General features: G+C 42.6%; 1 protein-coding gene across 1 annotated transcript in view; it reads left to right on the top strand.

Moving 5' to 3' along the window:
* Positions 1 to 23046, top strand: part of MTHFD1L (methylenetetrahydrofolate dehydrogenase (NADP+ dependent) 1 like) — a 337567-nt gene that overhangs the window by 60204 nt on the left and 254317 nt on the right. The window contains exons 12-15 of the mRNA XM_040350849.1: positions 2365 to 2501; positions 9109 to 9155; positions 16367 to 16474; positions 16688 to 16762. Of these exons, the coding sequence (XP_040206783.1) occupies positions 2365 to 2501; positions 9109 to 9155; positions 16367 to 16474; positions 16688 to 16762 (367 nt within the window). The remainder of the gene's footprint in view (positions 1 to 2364; positions 2502 to 9108; positions 9156 to 16366; positions 16475 to 16687; positions 16763 to 23046) is intronic.

Genomic DNA, 23046 nt, shown 5'->3' with positions numbered 1-23046 from the left:
TTAATCAAGAGATAAAATTATAATTCTACCGGGTCAGAAAACTCTGGTTAAGCTACATCTTGTGTGCTATCAAATTCTGGTCATCAATCCTCCTGGAAGGATGTGCTAGATCTGGAAAGAGTCCAAAGAAGGGCAACAAAGCTAATAAGGGGGCTTGGGACCTCCATTATGAGGAATGACTGCAAACATTAAGGCTGGGTTCACACCAGTCCGGTGCAAATTCCAGCTCTGTTCTCTGTGTGAAGAGAAAAAGCAGCTGTTCAGCGCGTCCTCTCCGTTGTAGCTGCAGATCAGCTGAGCAGGGAGAGGGGGGAGGTGTAGTGAGGAGAGGGATAGAATGCCTGTTCACAACAGAATACATCTGTGAATCAGATGTGTTCCCATATAAGAATATGTGCTTGCAATTCGCACCACACGGTCTAGAAAACGGACACGTTTTTTGGGGCAATGCGGTGTGCGAATGCAACGCACATATGTGAACCATACTGAAAAGTAATAGATTTTAAAATGTTCTGCGAATTGGGGTAAGCTGCATTCAATTCGCATAGGTGTGAACACAGCCTCAATTTCTCTTCTCCAGGGAGAAGTTAAGGGAAGATATGATCGTAATATACAAGTATCTAAGTAGTGATTCTAGCATAGGGAGTAAATTCTTCAGTCTCCGATCAATTAAGAAGACACGTGGCCACGCAGAGAGAAGCAGTTTAACCCTAAACTGCAAAGGGGGTTCTGTTGTTGGAGCGGTAAGGATGTAAAACCTTAAAGCGGAGCTCCACCCTAAAGTGGAACTCACGCTGATCGGAACCCCCCCCCCCCTCTGGTGTCACATTTGACACCTTTCAGGGGGAAGGGGGGTCTAAAGACAGGTATTTGCACCCACTTCCGGCCACACAGATTCGGGTTTTCTGCGGGCAGAACGTCACCTCCCGCCGCCCCCCGTTGTGCTCTGGAAACACTCGGCTCCCAGAGCACAGCGGGTGCCAATCGGCAGCGCAACTCGCGCATGCGCCGTAGGGAACCGGGTAGTGAAGCCAGAGCGCTTCACTTCCTGGTTCCCTCACTGAGTATGGTGGGGGGGAGCAGCAGAGTGACGAGCGATCGCTCGTCCTCTGCTGCAGATGGCGCTGGACTCCGGGACAGGCAAGTGTTCTAATATTAAAAATCAGCAGCTGCAGTATTTGTAGCTGCTGGCTTTTAATTTTTTTTTTGTGGCACATCCGCTTTAAGGTTGAATAAAGACACCAGTTCACCACTAACTATGTAACGGTTTACCAATCTCATTGAAAGCAAAATAAAATGCCAAATTTCAGGTTGTCCCCAGAAGAGTTGGCGAGGAAATCTTCCAGTGGGGACACTAGTTCTGATTGCCTCTCGCTTTCTCTGGCTTTGGAACAGGAAGTGATGAAAAATCTCTCCAATGGGACTGGTTATTACCCACCCTTACTCAAAACAAAAAAAAAAAAATGCCCATAGTTAACATTTTTTGGTGGGCAAAGGTTTTAGAAAGTGGATAAAATTTCTAGGACATTATGTATGACAAGCATTTCTGCCTGGTAATCATAGAAAAGAAAGCTACCAGTTGTCATTTACTTGTGTCCTTTTTGGTCTAAACCGTTGCTAAATTGGTGTAAAAGCCTGTGCCTAGGTTGTATACGAATGATTGCCAAACTGATAACTAGCGCTCATGTTCATATACACAGCATTTTTGATGTAAGCTGTCGCTCACGTTTCAATGACTAGGGGAATCTTGCAGGTCTTCCTTTTTGAATATGCATGCTGTGTGCAATATCACCTTATGTCAGGTTTCTTTGTAAGCATAGATTGCTATACATACTACTAGTTGGTTAAATGTTAACGTCGGTTAGTTCTCATTCACATAATTGCGTGTCTTCGTTTTAGGATTTACATACATACATTTATTGTCTTATGGCTGTGTATTTTCTTTGCATTTGCTTTTTGCATACCTAGAATTGTATTGCTGTTCTGATTTGTGATTTTACTCTTTTTCCACATTCGGGGGTTACACAGAAGCACCCAAAAGAACATGAACAGCAGTTAAAGCAGCGCTGCAGTAGATAATGTGATAGTTTTCAGATTTTGGCTGTAGTTATGTGTAAACCCCTATCAAAATTCACTTCAGTCTTTCGATTTCTTGCCAGAATAATAGTTGATTCTTCTCTTGTGTATCACGCCGAATTGTTTAAATGCAAGCCATATGTGCTGTCTAAGTACAGCTTACAGCAGCCTCATTCATTCACATTGCAGATTGACCCTTTCTTCATTTTGTTTTGGAAGTAGAACCATCCCATAGTGAGTGTCCCAAACTCATTTGACATATTTCTTCTTTATTTTTCACAATTTTAGCATTACGCCTACTCCTCTTGGTGAAGGAAAAAGCACAGTTACCATTGGGCTGGTACAAGCTCTCACCGCACATAAAGATATCAATTCTTTTGCATGCTTGAGACAACCTTCACAAGGGCCCACTTTTGGAGTTAAAGGTAAGTTTGGAATGATGGGATCTGGAGTAGAGATGCTTTCTTTCCTTAAAACTAAGAAATAGAAGGGATTTTGGGTAAATAATTATGTGGTAGGCTTGGATGTAAATGCTTCCCCATTTAGACCCAAATAACAGCCCTCCCTATATTAGAACCTCCACCCGTTTACTAGGTTGTATAAAAACTGCCTGGTAGTCTTGGTCGGCAGCTGAATCAGTAGCCTACATCTACAGTTTCCTCTTAGCTGACTTGACCCAATTATCCAAAATTGAATTTTACCTCCTTAGTTGCTTTCCAACCCAGGCCTTGCATCCAAGCCACATGTAGATCCTCTAACCTTGGCTGTATCGGCAGCAGTGCAAGCAGGATCTCTTCTAGGATTCAGGCTCCAAAAAAAAAAAAAAAAGTTTGTTTTTGTAAGCTCTAATGAGCAGGGCCCTCTGATTTCACACATATTGAGTTGCACTGTAACTGTACTGCCTGCCCCCATGTTGTAAAGCATTGCGCGAACTGTTGGCGCTATTCAAATCCTGTATAATAATTTGCTCTTTTTAGATTGCATGTGGTAGACGGCACACCATTGTCTGTCTGTAAGCACATGCTTTCTCAGACTGAAAGCGGTAGTAAACTGCATTTATTTTTTTAAACCCTGTAAGACCATGGCATAACGTACTAGTATGCATTGCATACTAGCACATTATGAAATACTTGCCTTTAGAGTGAAGCCTTCCATCAGAGCGCTGACTCCGCTGAAGATTCTTCCATCTTTACCCGGTCTTCTTTTTGGGTTTGGTCGTCTGATTTGCGATGACGTCACTCCTGCGCATGCACGTGGGAGTCATGGACTGCAGCATGGTGCTCTGAAAGGACGGTATACCCATGTGACGTCACCGGCTGCATGCAGTGTGAATATCTCCTAAGCCGTGCAGGTTTAGGAGATATTCACTGTACTTGCAGGAAAGCCTTACTGTGGGTACAAGATTAAATCCACTTGAAGTCCACATGACGGTCAGTCAGTCAGTCAGTCAGTCAGTCAGTCAGTGTCAGAGGTGGAGTAGGGTGCTTCGGACCTTCCGCTTACGAGCCTGCTCCCACCCAGACCTGGCAGTCAGAAACTAGGCAGACTAGGCAGACTTTCCATTACCTGTGCTGCACAAGAAACAGCTCCTAGGAACCAGGAACCTAGGAACCAGGAATCCAGCTCTCTCCTCTCCTCGTGGACTCCTTCCTGCTCCGCAGGTAAGACCCTGTTCTCTCAGGGCCTACCATCTTGGGGAACCACTGACGGCCGTCCTTTTCAGGGCAGCCGTCACACAGACCCCACACTGCGGCTCTCTATTTTTCTCGGCATCCTCTCTCGCACGGCCACCCACGATTGTGGTTGCCCCCAGACACCCCCCCTGGGTGTATTTTCGGCGCTTTTTGGCGTTTTTACACGCCCGCGCCAGCCTGCTACTTTTCGCGGCCGCCGCGCCTCAGGAAAGTCCGCGGCTTCAGCCGCGGCCTACCGGCGCTCCGACCGTTTCTCCCTGCACCTACCACCAACAGTGCAGTTTTCGTTGTTTATCGCCCCTGCACCCCTAGAGGTCCCCTCCACCCCCCCTATTAGCAACCAGATCGGTGGAATCATTTTCTTACCTACCTGATTGCTCCCCCAGCCTGGGTCCTGTGTCTTTGCCTGGCGGCCATCTTGGTGCACCCCAGCAACAGTGACACCCAGCATCCCCCCCCCCCCCTTTTCCCCTCATTAAGTCATCAATCTTTGATCCAGGGCTTGAGCCGATCGCCTTTAGGGATCAGGAAGGAATTTTTTTCCCTGCCGCAGCACATTGGCCAGCTTGCCCAGGGTTTTTTTGCCTTCCTCTGGACCAAGGATTGCTGAGAGCGAGGATTCCCTGAATCCTCTCTCACCAAACACCCGCACCCCCCCTCACGGTGACTGGCAACAATGGTTAAATTGAGATACTCTGCGGAAACCATTTGGGGTCTGAGACAATTCGCAACAATATTACCTGCCGTCACCACAAAAGCCTTAAAATCGGATCAACTTTTGAGAATCGATCGACGATCGATCATCAAAAATTTCAACCATTCAACACAGCTCAAGCACATATCATGTGCGTTGCTTAACACTAGATCGGCAGTTAAACACCGCTCAGAAATCCATGATTTCTTACTACAAAACGATCTAGACTGCCTCTTTATTACAGAAAGTTGGCTGTCAGACGACTGCAACACCATTCTCGGAGAATTGGTGCCAGAAAATTATCGCATCCTAACGGAAAATAGAATAGGGCAAAGAGGAGGAGGCCTGGCGGTGATTCATAAGTCGCATATTGCAATCACTAAACCGGTCCTTCAAAATCCTCTACCTTTTATGGAAACCCTTACGCTTCAACTTCAAGCTCACTCTCAGGAGACCGTTCACATTCTCCTCTGCTACAGGCCCCCTGGGCCCAAATCGCAGTTGATTCCAGCATTAACGGAGTTCATTTCCACTTACTCCCTTAACAGCAATCATCTTTTGCTGCTCGGGGATTTCAATTTGTGGGCCAACTCCTCACAGGATCCCATCGCGGAGGCCTGCATCGACCACCTGGAAGGATTAGGACTTCAGCAACTTGTATGCGGTCCCACGCATGCCTCAGGTCACACACTCGACCTAATTTTCAGACAAAATCTGAAAATAAACATTTTGGGAAATGAACCTTTGCCATGGACAGACCACCATGCAATTAGCTTCATAATTCCCAGAACTTCACTAGTCATGAAAGTACCCAAGCCGGTGACAACACACTGGGCTAGATCTCAGAAGAAGCTCCACTCGGAACTCTTCAGATCTACCCTGGGAAACCGAATTGGGGCTATTCCTCCTCAGCTAGCAGCCTCAGATACTTTGGATGCCATAAATGCAGCTCTGCTACAGTCAGCCGACTTAGCAGCACCAAAGCGCAAACTCCGCAGCCGGGCAAAAAAGTCCAGCTGGTTCAATAACCAGCTGTCGCTATTGAAGCAAGAGCGCAGAAGGGCGGAAGCCGCCTGGAAAAGAAGTCCTTCAGAAGACCGCCTCAACTTCTACAAAGCAGTAACAACACGATATCACAAGGAAATTTTCAAAGCCAAAAAACTGCACTTTTCTATGGTAATTAACAGCGCAAGGAATCGCCCACGCGAACTCTTCAGGATGGTCACCCAGACCATGAATCCGGGATGTCTTGAAGTTCCCACTTCAGACACCCAAGAGTTCTGCAATGAACTATCGGATTTCTTCATCAACAAAATTGAAAAAATTCGGGTAAGTATTCGGCAAAACAATACTCCACTCAGCCCCCTCTTCAATCAATACACCGACGGAACGCCTCTACAATCAACTAAGTTCACTTTGGAACCCATCTCCATCGATACCACAAAAAAATTCATTGGTGCACTGCGCAACAGCACAGCACCCAATGACATCATTCCCACCAAGCTACTGAAGGAATGTGCCGACATCCTGGCGCCTCCGATCACGCAGCTTATAAATCAGTCATTTAAGGAAGGCATAGTGCCTTCCCTGCTGAAAGAGGGCACAATCCTGCCGATCTTGAAAAAACCTAATTTGGATCCTATGGACCCAACTCACCGCCGTCCCATAACAGGTCTAAATGCTCTGTCCAAGATAATGGAGAAAGTGGTGGTAAATCAGCTGCAACAGCATCTGGACACCCACAACCTACTCGATCCATTTCAATCCGGGTTCCGTCCCGGACACGGTACAGAAACGGCCTTACTGAAAATATGGGACGATGCGCTCGAGGCCGCAGACGAAGGAGAATCGTGTCTCCTGGTTCTGCTGGACCTAAGCGCAGCTTTTGACACAGTAGACCATAAATTGCTACTGAGACGACTAACAGAAGTCGCCGGAGTCTCAGAAGATGCCTTACCATGGTTCTCCTCTTTTCTCGGAAACCGATCACAAACAGTGAAACTGGGATCCTTCACCTCAGAAAAACGCACGGTGCCATGTGGGGTCCCCCAAGGATCCCCCCTATCACCGGTGCTGTTTAATATCTATCTTCGTCCTCTCTTTGATATTATCGGTAGCCAAGAACTACTCTATCACTCTTATGCAGACGACACGCAGTTGTATTTTCGCATCTGCCATAAAAAGGATCATCATCTCAGATTAGAGAAATGTCTCTCTTCAATAGAAAACTGGATGACTAAGAGTTATCTCAAACTCAATAGCGCTAAAACTGAACTCTTTATCTTCGATGCCAGTTGGAAGAAACAACCGACAACAAACTGGACACCATCTCCCATCCTGGGACAAATCATCTCCCCTAGCTCCAAAGTCAAAAGTCTGGGAGTCACGTTTGACACCTTCATGACAATGGACGCACAAATAGGGTCAGTAGTCAGCGGGGCGCACCATTTGATGCGCCTACTACGCAGACTGATTCCATTTATCCCCAAAGAAGACGTAGCAGTCGTGGTGGGAACAATCGTGAATTCCAGACTGGACTATGCAAATGCCCTTTACCTCGGGCTCCCCAAGTACCAAATCGCTCGTCTTCAAGTCGTACAGAATACGGCCGCCAGACTGGTGACTGGGAAAAAATCTTGGGAATCAATCTCACCTTCATTGAGATCCCTTCACTGGTTGCCAGTGAAAGACAGAATTGCATTTAAAGCACTCTGCCTGACACATAAGTGCATCCATGGGAAGGCTCCTAGATATCTATGCGACAAGATCAAACCGCACAATTGCAACCGCATTCTGCGATCCACCGACCAAAATCTGGTCAAGGTTCCTAAAACCAAATACAAGTCCAAAGGAGAAAGAAGGTTTGCTTTCCAGGGCCCCAGGCTTTGGAATGCTTTACCAACCAGCATTCGGTTGGAGCAAAACCACCTGTCCTTCAGAAGGCAGATCAAAACCCTGCTTTTCTGATAGGCATGAGACACAAACAACAAGCGCCCAGAGGCGATTCAGTTCGCATGTGCCGCGCTATATAAATTTTTTCATTCATTCATTCATTCAAGTTGGTACTTTTAAAAACAATGGGGTAGATTCAGGTAGAATTGCTTATTTATCTGCGGGCGTAGCGTATCTCAGATACGCTACGCCGCTGTAACTTAGTGAGGCAGGTTCTGTATTCACCAAGAACCTGCGCCCTAAGTTACGGCGGCATAGCGTAAATCTGCCGGCGTAAGCGCGCCTAATTTAAAATTGTGAAGAGGTGGGCGTGTTTTATGCAAATAAAACATGACCCCACGTAAATGAAGTTTTTGACTAACGGCGCATGCGGCGTCCGTGAAAGTAACCCAGTGCGCATGCTCCAAATGAACCCGCAAAAAGCCAATGCTTTTGACGTGAACGTAAATTACGCACAGCCCCATTCACGGACGACTTGCGCAAACTATGTAAAATTTTCAAAATTCAACGCGGGAACGACGTCCATACTTAACATAGGATACGCCTCATATAGCAGGGGTAACTTTACCCCGGAAAAAGCATAACGTAAACGCCGTAAACGAAAAAGTGCGCCGGGCGGACGTACGTTTTTGAATTGGCGTATCTACCTAATTTGCATATTCCTTGCGTAAATATACTGAAGCGCCACCTAGCGGCCAGCGTAAAATTACAACTAAGATACGACGGCGTAAGACTTGCGCCGGTCGGATCTTAGTCAAATCTATGCGTAACTGATTCTAAGAATCAGGCGCATAGATACGACGCCGCACACTCAGATACGACGGCGTATCTGGACATACGCCGTCGTATCTCATACCTGAATCTACCCCAATGTATTGTACCTCCTGGCCCTGAAGACTTTGAATCATACCCATTGTTTTTTTTTTTTATCACTGAGGTGCACTTTTTCCTGTGCTGCTTATTTATTTTCGTTTTTTACTATAATACTTTTCATCAGTAAGTAAATATCTTAATGCATTCTTTCATTGGAGCTCAGTGAGGGTGTGGATTATTATATCTTGAAATTGTTTTGAAGTATTCTTGGTTTGTTGATGGTGATTTGATGGATAAAGCAAAAGTTGAGAATCGTTTTCTTGTAGCGGTGTCTCATTGCAATCTATGGGGTGGCTTTAGTAAAGGCAAATAGATGTTTTGATTTACTGAAACTGGAGAGTGCAAAATCGGGTGCAGCTCTGCATAGAAACCAATCAACTTCTAGGTGTGTGTGTTGTTTTTTTGTTTTTTTGGGCAAAGCCTAATTGAACAAGCTGAAGTTAAAAGCTGATTGGCTACTGTACACCAAATGTTGCACTCTCCAGTTTTGGTAAATCACCCCCAGAGTGTGTACATTGCATGTGCGGTTACACTTATTTCCCCCAGACCTAGTAAATGTGGTAACGGTTCACTTTGTAAAGAATACCCAAATGGATGCAAGGGAAAAAAAGTCAGTTTTGCTTGCACATGATTGGATGATGGAGAGCAGCAGAGCTTTACCACATTTACTAAACTCTCTGAGAAAATTAGTTCAACTACACTGCCTTTTTGCCTTTTAGTAAATCCACCCCTATGACTCCTAGTAAGTATCTTTTTTGTATTTTTTTCATAAAATGTTATGGTATTCTGCTTTTTATATAATGTTTGTTTTATTCATAGGTGGAGCAGCTGGTGGTGGCTATGCTCAAGTTATCCCTATGGAAGAGGTATATACAATAACAAGCGAGTATTTTCTAATGCAAGGGGAAAAGTTTGTGCTCATGATGAATGCTATTTGCCTGACTGCCACACTGGTCAGCTTGTAAAATCATTCGCCTAGAACAAGTATGCAAGTCAGTTCTTGGGGAACAGCTTAAAGTATTGAATGACCCTTTTCAGGAGAGACGAGTAATGGCATTCTAGTTTTCTTAGTACAAGCTTCCTTTAACATACCTATATACATCAGATGATTGACTTATCCATGCAACTTCAGTCATGTTGATTTTTGTGATCTGTATGGATTACATTGACTTGTGTTCATCACACCCCTACATTAACCACTTAAGGACCACCGCATGTACATATACGTCCACAATATGGCACGTACAGGCACATGGGCGTATAGGTACGTCCTTGACTATTAGCGGGTGGGGGGTCCGATCGGGACCCCCCCCGCTACATGCGGTGGTCGGGTCCGCTCGGGGAGCGATCCGGGACCACGGCGCGGGTATTTGTTTATAGCCGCTCCGTCGCGATCGCTCCCCGGAGCTGAAGAACGAGGAGAGCCGTGTGTAAACACGGCTTCCCCGTCCTTCACTATGGCGGCGCATCGATCGCGTCATTCCCTTTATAGGGAAGACACGATCGATGACGTCATTCCTACAGCCACACCCCCAAACAGTTGTAAACACATACTAGGTGCACCCTAACTCCTACAGCGCCACCTGTGGTTAACTCCCAAACTGCAACTGTCATTTTCACAATAAAGAATGCAATTTAAATGCATTTTTTGCTGTGAAAATGACAATGGTCCCAAAAATGTGTCAAAATTGTCCGAAGTGTCCGCCATAATGTCGCAGTCACGAAAAAAATTGCTGATCGCCGCCATTAGTAGTAAAAAAAAAATAAAAAATAAAAATGCAATAAAACTATCCCCTATTTTGTAAACACTATAAATTTTGCGCAAACCAATCGATAAACGCTTATTGCGATTTTTTTTACTAAAAATAGGTAGAATACGTATCGGCCTAAACTGAGGAAAAAAAATGTTTTTATATATGTTTTTGGGGGATATTTATTACAGCAAAAAGTAAAAAATATTGCTTTTTTTTCAAAATTGTCGCTCTATTTTTGTTTATAGCGCAAAAACTAAAAACCGCAGATGTGATCAAATACCACCAAAAGAAAGCTCTATTTGTGGGGAAAAAAGGACGCCAATTTTGTTTGGGAGCCACGTCGCACGACCGCGCAATTGTCTGTTAAAGCGACGCAGTCCCGAACTGTAAAAACACCTTGGGTCTTTAGGCTGCATATTGGTCCGGGGCTTAAGTGGTTAACACTAAAGCGAAATGAGGTAGCTGGATAAAGCAAACTTGTGTGGCCACATACAATTGCCTGCAGCTTGTTGGCAAAGCGAGCACCCTCTAGTGCCACACAGTACCTTTTTTTTAATACCTTTTTATAGTGTTCCTGGTCATCGCCTACATCTATTTTGACAGCTTTTATTCCTATAGAGTGCTAAAAACTTTGTAGCAGCAATCTTGTATCCTCCACACCATCAAACAATGCAATGCACTGATTTCCCCAATACAATCCTTTCTGTTGCCAATGCAGAGGAAAAATAGAATTTACTTGACTTGCCTCCTGTCAATTTGGGTGTAGGGAAAAAAAGTCCGATGTAAGCAGCATCTTTGGAGTGGTGAGAGGAGCGCTAATACCGCACCGCTAGCAGCCGGATCCCGCGGCAATACCGACGGTATAGCGCCGCTACCTTTAGCGGCGCTATACCGCCACCGCACCTCCACTGCCCCGTGTGAAAGGGGCCTTACTGTAGCTAGATCATTGATTGCAATCTGATCTTTTCTTTGCATGCTAGATTGGAAGGTTTCATGAATTAGAAATCATCAAGTCTGTTTTAACTACTAGCCGACGTCATTCTACGGCGGCAGGTCGGCTCTCCTGGGCGAGAGCCTGTCATATTACGTCGGCTCTTTGTGCGGCCACTAGGGGGCGCATGCGCGCCGCCGGAGGCGTGTGCGCGCACCCCCGACTCCCGTGCGTGTGCCCGGCGGGCTCGATCGCCGCCGGGCACCCGCGATTGCTCGTTATAGAGCGGGGAACGGGAGCTGTGTGTGTAAACACTTAGCTCCCGGTCCTGTCAGCGGGGGAAATGCTGATCTTCTGTTCATACAATGTATGAACAGAGGATCAGTGTTTCCCCTAGTGAGGCCACCCCGCCACAGTAAGAACACACCCAGGCACATACTTAACCCCTTCCCCACCCCCTAGTGTTAACCCCTTCACTGCCAGTGGCATTTTTATAGTAATTCAATGCATTTTTATAGCACTGATCGCTATAAAAATGCCAATGGTCCCAAAAATGTGTTAAAAGTGTCCGCCATAATGTCGCAGTACCGAAAAAAAATCACTGATCGCCGCCATTACTAGTAAAAAAAATATATTAATAAAAATGCCATAAAAATACCCCCCATTTTGTAAACGCTATAACTTTTGCGCAAACCAATCAATAAACGCTTATTGCGATTTTTTTTTTTTTTTTTTTTTTACGAAAAATATGTAGAAGAATACGTATCGTCCTAAACTGAGGGAAAAAAAAAGTTTTTTTATATATTTTTGGGGGATATTTATTACAGCAAAAAGTAAAAAATATAATTTTTTTTCAAAATTGTCGCTCTATTTTTGTTTATAGCGCAAAAAATAAAAACCGCAGAGGTGATCAAATACCACCAAAAGAAAGCTCTATTTGTGGGAAAAAAAGGACGCCAATTTTGTTCGGGAGCCACGTCGCACGACCGCGCAATTGTCAGTTAAAGCGGCGCAGTCCCGAATCACAAAGTGCTCTGGTCTTTGGGCAGCAATATGGTCCGGGGGTTAAGTGATTAACATGAACTAAACATTGTTCACCCTTACAGAAGGACCATAATCATGGTAGGGGACTAAATCGTCTTCTAGACTGTAGAAGAAATCTCCCCTCTGTTTATTGTAAATGGGCTTTTTTTTGCACAGCCTTCTTTTTTTGCACAGCCTAATTCTACCTAGCGAATTAATATTACTATGCACTGTATAAAAGTGAAATTTGTGCACAAGACATAATTATTGAGCAGCAAAAGTGACCAAAAGATACAAAAAAATATTCAGTTGTAAGTGTTGTGCTAGAGTCTACTGTTGACTATAGTAATGTAACCTATTCAAAAAGGTAACAAACTAATAAAAAATACCATGACTGAAAAATATATACTGTATTTATTGGCGTATAACACACTTTTTTTCATCCTGAAAATCGGGTGCAAATAGTGTGTGCGTGTTATACGCCGATACAGCAATTTGGGCTGCCTCAGAGGGAATGGGGAGGGGGTGGGACGAGTGCCGCCGGATTACATACAGCGAGAATCTCCTGTTTACACAGCGGTCCCTGTAATAGGAAGTCCCGTCTCCTTCTGTTCATAGAAACCTGTCCAGGAGGCGGGACTTTGTATTAAAGAGGAGATTCTCGCTGTATGTAACCGCCCCCTCCCTGTCCCCTCCAAGGCAGCAGTAATCTGAGATGAGGCTGCAGATGGGCATTGGTCAGGCTGCATCCATGGCAATGGTGAGGCGGCATATGGGCATTAATCAAGCTGCATTGATGGGCTATTGCGAGGGTGCAGATGGGCAATAGTGAGACTGCAGATATGCAATGGTAAGGCTTCATTGATGGGCACTGACCCTTATGTTGCTTAAAGTTCTCTCTTTTTAAAATTTTAGTTTTTTTTCCTGAAACTTCGCTCCTACAATTAAGGTGCGTGTTATATGCTGATAAATACGGTATATAAAAAATATATAATTCCCAAATTCAAAGTGCTCAATATAAAAGTTGGTGAAATAATTTAAAGTCAAAATAAATTGTGTAGGTTCATGCTTAAGACATGCTCTCCATGGGAACCATTTACCTCCTCCTGGGTGCTGTCTCACTTTCCATATCTGACCCCATCGCAAAGATCAGATCACATATGTCTTTAACCACTTCAATACTGAGCACTTTCACCCAATTCCTACCCAGGCCAATTTATAGCTTTCAGCGCTGTCGCACTTTGGCAATTTTTATCTATTTTTTTTCACACAAATAAAGCTTTCTTTTGGTATTGATCACCGCCGGGGTGTGTGTTTTTTTTTTTTTTTTGCTAAATAAACAAAAGGCAACTTTGAAGGAAATTTTGTTTTTTCTTCCCTGCTGTTATAAAATTTTGCATTAGAATCGCTACCCAACTACTGTACATAAAATAGACCCGTCCATTCTGAACACCTATTGGAGATGTTTTAAGGCATCGGGGCACCATGACTCGCATTTGGAGCACTTGCCCTCTCATAATTCTTTTCTGGGACAAAATATTTCACCTCGACTATGATTTTAGTAGGTGACAAAATTGGTAATTCTCCTCTCATTACTGCCTGGATCCTATAAAGAAAATAAAGTCTTCTCTGACACTTCGTGACTTCTGCACATACTGTTATCGCCAGGGCGTGGCAACAACCAAACCACTCACCCTTTTTGAATTGGGACTGTGAAATGGATTCTATTTGCCACCTAGAAAATTTGATCTCCAGGGAGACAGATAAAATGGACGATTATACCTCGATGGTCAGAAATCGCACAAAATGTGCCTACTACCTTTGATCTCCCTGGCATATTATTTGTTATCCTTCTTGGAGGCCTCATTTTTTTGCATTAGAGATGTCGTCTAGGGCGCATTGATATTAGATTCTTCACCTGTCATTATAATAACCGAACAAGACCTGCTGCTTTTAGTTCTGAACCGTTGGGTCTTCCCAAAACTGGTATTTCAGTGTGTGTTGGCAGTTTAGAATCATGTTAACTGATAATATATCTCTTGTGTCCATTAAGAGGGTGTCGCTATCTATTGGATTTTTATAAATTTATTTTGTGTTTAAGGAGAAGCCTTTAAAATATTTTAGCAAAATGAGGAACTATGGGAGTTACTGGTCCACTGAAGCCCCGAAGGAGTAAACCGCTGATTCAGTCCTGTATACTCCACTATACACTGCCTTTAATGACCCCTCTTTCGAAAGATGGTTGTCTCTGACTTCAATACTTTGAGCTGCTGCCCTGTAGCAAGAGAACAGATGAGAATTTCTCACTTTTCTTTGACCCGCATACTTGTTTCTCGTCATCTATACTGTGAACAACAACAGATGATCCACAGACAATTTCAAGAGGTGGTCTGCAACATCTTGTTTTTCTCTTAAGTATAACTAAAGGCTTTTATTTTTTACGTTTTGGCTAGTGGAGAGGGATTAAGCCCCCCTGTCAGTTTCTAGTGCAATCTGTGCCCCAGTTAGAGAGCTTCACCCTCTCCATTTGTCCTATTTACCATTATCATTGAAAGTAAAAGAAAATCCCACATTTTGGGTTGTCCCCAGAAAAGGAAGAGGGGCAATCTTCCAATGGTGAGCCGGGGATCTCCAACAGATTCCCCTAATTTGCAGAGATTTCCTATCACCTCCGGTTTATGGGACAGGAAGTGAAGGAAAATCTTTTAAACGAGACACAGATGGCGAAAATCCTCCCTTGCCCTATCCAAAATGAAGAAAAAAGGTTTTCTTATATGTACTTTAAGGCCCCTTTCAACTTTTGCACCTATACATTTCATGTTACTTTGCATCCTATTGTTTATATTGGCTCTGATTTATATACAGTGCCTTGAAAAACTATTCATACCCCCTTGATATTTTTAATATTTCGTCATGTTGCAACCAAAAACGTAAATGTGTTTTATTGGGATTTTATGTTACAGACCAACACAAAGTGGCATAAAACTATGAAGTGGAAGGAAAATGATAAATGGTTTTCAAATCGTTTTACAAATAAATATCTGAAAAGTGTGGTGTGCATTTGTATTCAGCCCTCTTTACTCTGATGCCCATAACTAAAATCTAGTTGAACCAGTTGCCTTCAGAAGTCACCTAATTAGTAAATTGAGTTCACCTGTGTGACATTTAAGCTCTGTGTAAATACAGCTGTTCTGTGAAGCCCTTAGGTTTGTTAGAGAACCTTATTGAACAAACCGCATCATGAAGGCCAAGGAACACACCAGACAGGTCAGGGATAAAGTTGTGGGGAAGTTTAAAGCAGAGTTGGGTTATAAAAAAATATCACAAGCTTTGAACATCTCACAGAGCACTGTTTAATCCATCATTCAGAAATGGAAAGATTATGGTACAACTGCAAACCTACCAAGACATAGCTGTCCACCTAAACTGACAGGCCAGGTAAGGAGAGCATTAATCGGAGAAGCAGCCAAGAGGCCCCTTTTTTGGCCTTAATGTTCATCTGCAACCTCGCCATCAATGCAGCCTGGACAGTGCAGGAAATCGCAAGCCGTCATCTGTTCAGCTCTCACTCGGCAGTCACACACACACACAGTCCTGCCTCCGCCATCGGCATTGGACCAGCTCCTGTGATAGACAGAACACTGGTCCAATGCCAGTGGTGGAGGCGGGACTGTGTGTGTGATGTGAAAGCCGAACAGGAGATGACGGTTTGTGAATTCAACTGAGTTCGTCCCCCTCCTTCCCTTCCAAGGTACACTATTGGAATATAACACGCACCTGCGATTTTGCCCCCAGGGCAAAAAAGTGTGTTATACACTGATCAATACGGTATTTGTAAAAAAATTAAAACATTTTTATTTTCCTTCCACTTCACAATAATGTGCTACTTTGTGTTGGTTTATCTCATAAAATCCCAATAGAATATACATTTGTTTTTGGTTGTAACATGGCAAAATGTCAAATTTCAAGTGGTACGGATACTTTTTCAAGGCACTGTATAATGTATATATGCATTGTGATGTGTTGTGAGGCACCTTTTAATTGGTCAGTCAGTGTACATTGAGGAGCCTGTGGAACTCAAAATGAATTGAAACGCATGATCTGGCAACAGATCATTAAATCTTGGCTTGGCTGTATTTGAAAAACATCAGGTTCTTCTCTTACTACCCCACCTATGTGCGTTAATAAGAAATTCATGAAAAAAATGCATGAAAACTGAACCATGCGGGTGTAAAGCCAGCTGAAAGGCTTACTTAAAATGCAATTTTTGAGTAATAGTCTCAACTTTTAAACTAAAATACCAGTTTAATGTTTGTAGTGATTTGTCCAAGCCCCATGTATAATCACAGATTTTTTTTTTATTTTGTAGTTTAACTTACACTTGACTGGTGACATTCATGCTATTACAGCAGCCAATAACTTGCTGGCAGCTGCCATAGATGCCAGGATTCTGCACGAGAACACTCAATCAGACAAGGTAATGATTACTTTTGTGGATGGAGCTACAGCTATTGCTTTTCTTCCTTGGTACACAAAGTAAAATGTTATATTTTCTATCTGTGGACTGTAGTATACACTGTAACATTTTGTTTTTCTTTATTACATGTTGTGTATGCCCTAATGGTTTTTTTTTTCTTTGTGAAGTCTGACATATAAACACCGCTGTACAAAAACTTCTGTCTGTTTTCAGGCTTTATATAGTAGACTTGTTCCTTCCATAAATGGGGTCAGAAGCTTCTCTCCAATCCAGATTGCTCGTTTAAAGGTAAGTTTAGCAATTGTCCTTTAAATCGCGACTGAGCTAAGAATCTTTGTATACTGTATAATATGCAAGTGCATATTTATGAGTGCAGGAACACACAGCTAAATCCACTTGAGAATGTCAGATTGTTCCTTACCCTTTGTTTTACATACATCAAACACAATATAAGATTTCCAGCCTTCTGGGCCACAATGCCCCAAGAGTTTTGGGTTGACACAGTTTTTGCTGTCATTTGCAGTTAGCAGCGATGCTGTCTGATACATTTCTGTAATCATACTTTGCTTTTTTGGAATATATTTTGCTTTTAAATGGGGTTCACCCTTAGCTTAAAATTACAGTATATCTTGGCCAAAACTTTTATTTTTTAAATTCAGGTAGAGTATGGAGGGTTTGTAAATAAACCAGCCTATACAATTGACCATGTAGTTGCCATCATCCCTTAAAACTTTGTAATGTGGAAACCTCTAGGGTTGGGATTATGTGGGCAACGAAAAGAATTATATTCAAAAAATTATAAAAATATATTTTAATACATATGCATAGAAAAATTACAAAAATTACATGAAATACAAAATTGGTGAAAAAAAACACAAAACATTTACATTGAAAACATATAAATGGACAGATTGACACTATGCCATGTTACAACATGAAATTCACCCCAAAGAGGTGAACTTGTGAAAGATGGACTGATCCGACGCGTTTCCGAAAAAACTTTCACTTAAGTTTGATCTTCATCAGGGATGTAAAGTGTCTTTACTGTTTCATAGTGCCGAGTAACTCTCAAGATGAAATGTTTTCCATATGGAAAACATTTCATCTTGAGAGTTAGTCCACTTTTCCATCAAATTCACTCTTAAACGCCTTTTTTGACCTTTTTGGTCTCCAATCTCTGATGAGATAGTGTTTGGCGATTTTATGTGGATTTGGATTACAGGTCGGCTTGGGGATCTTGGGTCAGCACTGTGGAGGTTATTTCAGGTGTAGAATGGAAACACAGCCATAGGCACTATGAAACAGTAAAGACACTTTACATCCCTGATGAAGATCAAACTTTGAAAGTTTTTTCGGAAACACGTTGGATCAGTCCATCTTTCACAAATTCACCTCTTTGGGGTGAATTTCATGTTGTAACATGGCATAGTGTCAATCTGTCTATTTATATGTTTTCAATGTAAATGTTTTGTGTTTTTTTTCACCAATTTTGTATTTCATGTAATTTTTGTAATTTTTCTACGCATATGTATTAAAATATATTTTTATAATTTTTTGAATATATATTCTTTTCGTTGCCCACATAATCCCAACCCTAGAGGTTTCCACATTAGAGTATGGAGGGTTTAGAACCACTGTTGGTTTATTTATTTATTTTATTTATTTTTTATTGCTGTCTGTGTCCCCATGAGAGATTAATTCTCAAGTAATTTTACCAGAAATAAAATGAAGGGTAAATACTACATTTTCAATGTGTCCATAACAGGAATAAGTACTTTCTTCACATTGGAAAATAAATCCTGAGACTACAATGGGCAAGGGATGTCTCCCTAATGGGTAAAGATGGTAAAAAATGTACCCTGGTTTTAACCTTTCCCTACTTTTATCCCCCCCAAAAAAAAAAATTGTCTTTGTCCCGACATTCTAGCCCACACTCTATCTGAACTGAAATTTGTGTTTGGCTGGAGTTGGAGTTTAATACAGTGGATGTTTTTTTAAAGATTTGCATTATTGCTTCTGCATTCTTTTAATGCACATTGGTGGCACTTTTTTACTTGTAAAGTGCAAGAGTTGGGCTCCTTTCTCAGTTTGCCCACAAGATGTGCTCCATACCTAAAGTATACCTAAAACATTTTTAAAAATATTTTAGATTATTAAAGGGGTTTTCCACCCATTTTGTAAGTTTATTAAAAGTCAGCAGCTACAAAAAGTGTAGCTGCTGGCTTTTAATAAACCGACACTTGCCTGCTCCAGCGACGCGCCGGACGGGGCTCCGCTCCTCGCCCCCCCCTCTTCATGCTCAGTGTGGGCACCCGGCCGTGACAGCTTTCGGCTTCACGGCCGGGCACCCACTGCGCATGCGTGAGCAGCACTGCGCATGCGCGAGCGGCGCGGCCCGGCACCATCTGATTGGATAGGCGATCGCCGAGGACCTGTCACGTGTCCTGGGCGATCGCCTACAGCAGCCCCTTCCTGTAGGTGATTAAGCTTAATCGCCTAGGCGATTAGGCTTAATCGTCTACCCGGAAGGAGGAAGTGGGACAGGAAGTCCCACTCCTCCTGAAGCCCCCACTCCCCCCCAAATAAATTACATGCCACATGTGGCATGTAAGGGGGAGAGGAGTGGGTTAAGAGGAAGTTCCAAATTTGGGTGGAACTCCTCTTTAAGATCCTTTTTAAAAAAAAATAAAATAGAATGAAAAGGGTAAAACAGAAGCATAGATCCAGAGCAATCCAAGGGGAAAGGGGAACGAGGGGTATATGTTAAAAGGATTTTATAGGGAGAAAATTGTATGCATTGTTTTTGTCTGTTTCTGTTTGTTTCTTTTTTTACGTTGATTGGAAAATTAGATTTGTTATAATAAAGGAAAAAAGTGATTATAAAAAGAGTATTTTAGATGATCTGGTTAATTCTTATCATTGTCTGTGCCCATGTTGGGGAAGTTTGCGATCCCTGTTTTTCTTTACCATTGAAAGTTTAAAAAAATCCCAAATTTTAGGGGGATTTTCCAAAAGAACACTTTTGTGACAACTGGATATTAAGTCCGGTTTTGGCTATGGGACAGAAAAAGAACCTCCCCATTGGGGAACAGATAGACAAAACAAAAACTGACAGGGGTTATAACCTTCTTTTATTATATCCTAAAGCAAAGAAATCGCCCTTTAGTTCTTCTTTAAAAATAAAAAGACTGCTAGAAAACCAGCTGTGCTAAATTACTAAAATTTCCAAAATTCCAACCATAAAGTGTTTATATTTTCAGTATCAGATACTGTGTGCTAAGATGTGGTGGTTGTACACATCTTTGGGTTACACATCGTTTTTTGATACGGCCTAGTGAAAAGAGACATTTGAGTATAGCTAATAAGTCTCCTTATTGTACTATCTGTGCTTGTAGTATGAGTGTCATGAAATAAAAAAAATATAGGTTGTTTAGGGTGAGTGCAATATAATGAAAGCATTATGCCTTTACAGTTGTAATGATTTCTCTAGAGACTATAGTCCGCCGGTCTGACTCCATTTGTCTGGATTGAGTTCCTTGACTTTCAACCCTGCTTTCTCATTAATCAAATGCTGAATATTATTTAGTCATGTACAACATAGTTTACATATAACGAAGGACCTAGTTGTCTCCATTACTGACATGTTTTCTATACTGGGAAACAGGATTATTGTCAGCCACTAGGTGGTAGTAGATCCATTACCAACACATTATCATTGACTAAACCATGTGATTGGACCTTGCCTTTTAAAACAGGACATGGGTGTGTTGCATGCTGCCTGGCAGTTCATTTTAACAGGGGACATTGAAAGCAAAATATTTTTGTGGAATGGTTTCAATTATCCCAGCATCCTGACCTCGCTAACATGCTTTTGTCAAATGTTACATGCTTTAGAAATGTAACATTCACTGTAACAACGGTATGTGCAGGCTTCTGCTAGTTTTGCTACTCATGTTAGTCTTTTATAACTGCTGGGGAAGATACTAGAAGACAATATAGTAAATTTTTTTTTTTTTTTTTTAGGACAATGAAGACAGTTTTAATGTTTTTTCCTCTTTGATGTTCCATTTGAGGATGTCAGACTTCCACAGATATCCTAGCCCCATAATATTAGCCAGCTAGTTTTGTCTAGCTCTTAGAAGCCTCACCCTATTATGAACACGCATAGCTAATGTAGAGCTTAGATAAGGTCTCACTTCCACTATTTTAATTCTTCTGCATCAAAGTCTCTTCTTGCCTCATTCGATTGGTTGAGAGGCAGATGAAGGTCTATTAAAGCGGAATAAAACCCTGTTAATTTATTTTTTATGGGCCCCCGAGATTTTTGGCATAATGTGCGAATATGCACCACATATTGGCACACTATGGCAGAATTGCCTGTCGAACACATTCCTGCATATGGTGCAGGGCACTTACATCTCTGCCTGGTCTAACTACTTTTGGGCTTGCTCGTTTTGTCTGCTTGAATGGCTGGGCCGTGATGACATCACTCTCTCGCATGTGCACATGAGTCGCATCATCAAGGCACATGGTGCCATAAATCTACTCTGAGTTTCACATATGTGGCTCGGTGTACGTTGCCACCAACAGACAGGGTGAAGCGTTTATGACAGAAGAGACCATTGGCGTCTCTTCTGGCACAAAAAAAATATCCCAAGCTTTAAAACCTCTCATAGAGCACTGTTCAGGCCATCATCTGAGTATGGCACAAGGGAAAAACCACAAGGGCAAGACGTGGCCCTCCACCTAAACTGACAGGCCAGGCAAGGAGAGCATTAATCAGAGAAGCAGCCAAGAGGCCCATGTTTACTCTGGGGGAGCTGCAGAGATCCACAGCTCAGGTGGGAGAATCTGTCCACAGGACAACCATTAGTCATGCACTCCACAAATCTGGCGTTTATGAGAGAGTGACAAGAAGAAAGCCATTGTTGAAAGCAAGCCTAAAGTTCCATTTGCAGGTTGCAAGGAAGCCATGTGGGGGATGCAGAAAACATGTGGAAGAAGGTGCTCTGGGCAGATGAGACCAAAATTTTACTTTTTGCCTAAAAGCAAAATGCTATGTGTTGCGGAAAACTGACACTGCCCATCACCCTGAACACACTATCCCCACAGTAAAACATGGTGGTGGCAGCATCATTTTTGGGGATGTTTTTCTTCAGCAGGGACAGGAAAGCTGGTCAGAGTTGATAGGAAGATAGAGCCAAATACAGAACAATCCTCAGAAGAAAACCTGTTAAGCCCCGAACACACAATCGGACCTTTGTCCGACTAAAATCACATGGAATTCCGACGGAATTCCATCTGAGTAAAAGAGAACATGTTCTCTATCTAAACTCCGATGGAATTCATCGGAATTTCTGATGGAAAAAAAAGTCAGATGGGGCATACACATGGTCGGAATTTCCGATGGAAAAAGCCCGTCGGACATTTCCATCGGAAATTCCGATAGTGTGTACAGGGCTTAAGTCTGCAAAAGACTTGAGACTGGGACAGAGGATTACCTTCCAGCAGGACAAGGACCCTAAACATACAGCCAGAGCTACAATGGAATGGTTTATATCAAAGCATATTCAAGTGTTAGAATGGCCCAGTCAAAGTCCAGACCTAAATATAATTCAAAATCTGTGGCAAGACTTGAAAATTGCTGTTCCGACACTCTACATCCAATCTGACAGAGCTTGAGCTATTTTGCATAGAATAATGGGCAAAAATGTCACTCCCTCTAGAGGTGCAAAGCTGGTAGAGATCTACCCAAAAAGACTTGCAGCTGTAATTGTAGAACCATGCTGCACAATGGATGTAAAGATATCCAAAAAGACCAATAGACATTATAAATAAGTGAATACATATGTTGAAAAAAGAAATGTTCCTGGACTGCCGCACTCTGATAGGCGATTTATTGAAACAAAATAAACAAAGGATAAAATCCAAAGCTGTATAACATCCAAACAATCGTGCAACACTGCAATCAATGGTAAAAAGTGGACATAGGGGACAAAAAGCTAATATGTTTCACATTATGGATAGATGCTTAAGCATAGGAGTGCGGCAGTCCAGGAACATTTATTTTTTCCACGGATCAGCGCAGAGTCTGCACCTGTCAGTACTACAGGGCCGGGAGCACAACATAGGTCGCAGGGCTTGGAGCGGTACTCTTTTTCCATTGAATACATATGTTATCAATAATTCTGGTGACACAACACAGATAGGTTGCCCTATCTGCAATATAATCCAATAAGTCCCAAAAAGAGTGAACAAGTGAATGATCTATTTTTCCAAGAAAACCATCGGATAATAGTCAAAAATCTTAAAGGTGTACAGTCCTCCTTATAGGTAAGTTGGTGACATCAAACCAGAGCAAACCAAGGAAAAGTGACGTAATAGGAAAGATCCTCCACCTTCTAAATAACTGCCTCATACCGAAGATGAAGATCCCAACTAGAGATCTTCTGTTGGTGTATGGCCTATAACCCAGCCAAGGGGTCTATGCAACTGGATGTCTTTTCTTCGGCAATAAATCGATCCCCAGCCACTCACAAGCAGTCATATATACAGGCCTGGATTTACTCCCT

Source organism: Rana temporaria, chromosome 4 (genome assembly GCF_905171775.1).
Source record: "Rana temporaria chromosome 4, aRanTem1.1, whole genome shotgun sequence".
NCBI classification, from domain to species: domain Eukaryota; kingdom Metazoa; phylum Chordata; class Amphibia; order Anura; family Ranidae; genus Rana; species Rana temporaria.
This window is presented reverse-complemented; position numbering and strand designations above follow the sequence as displayed.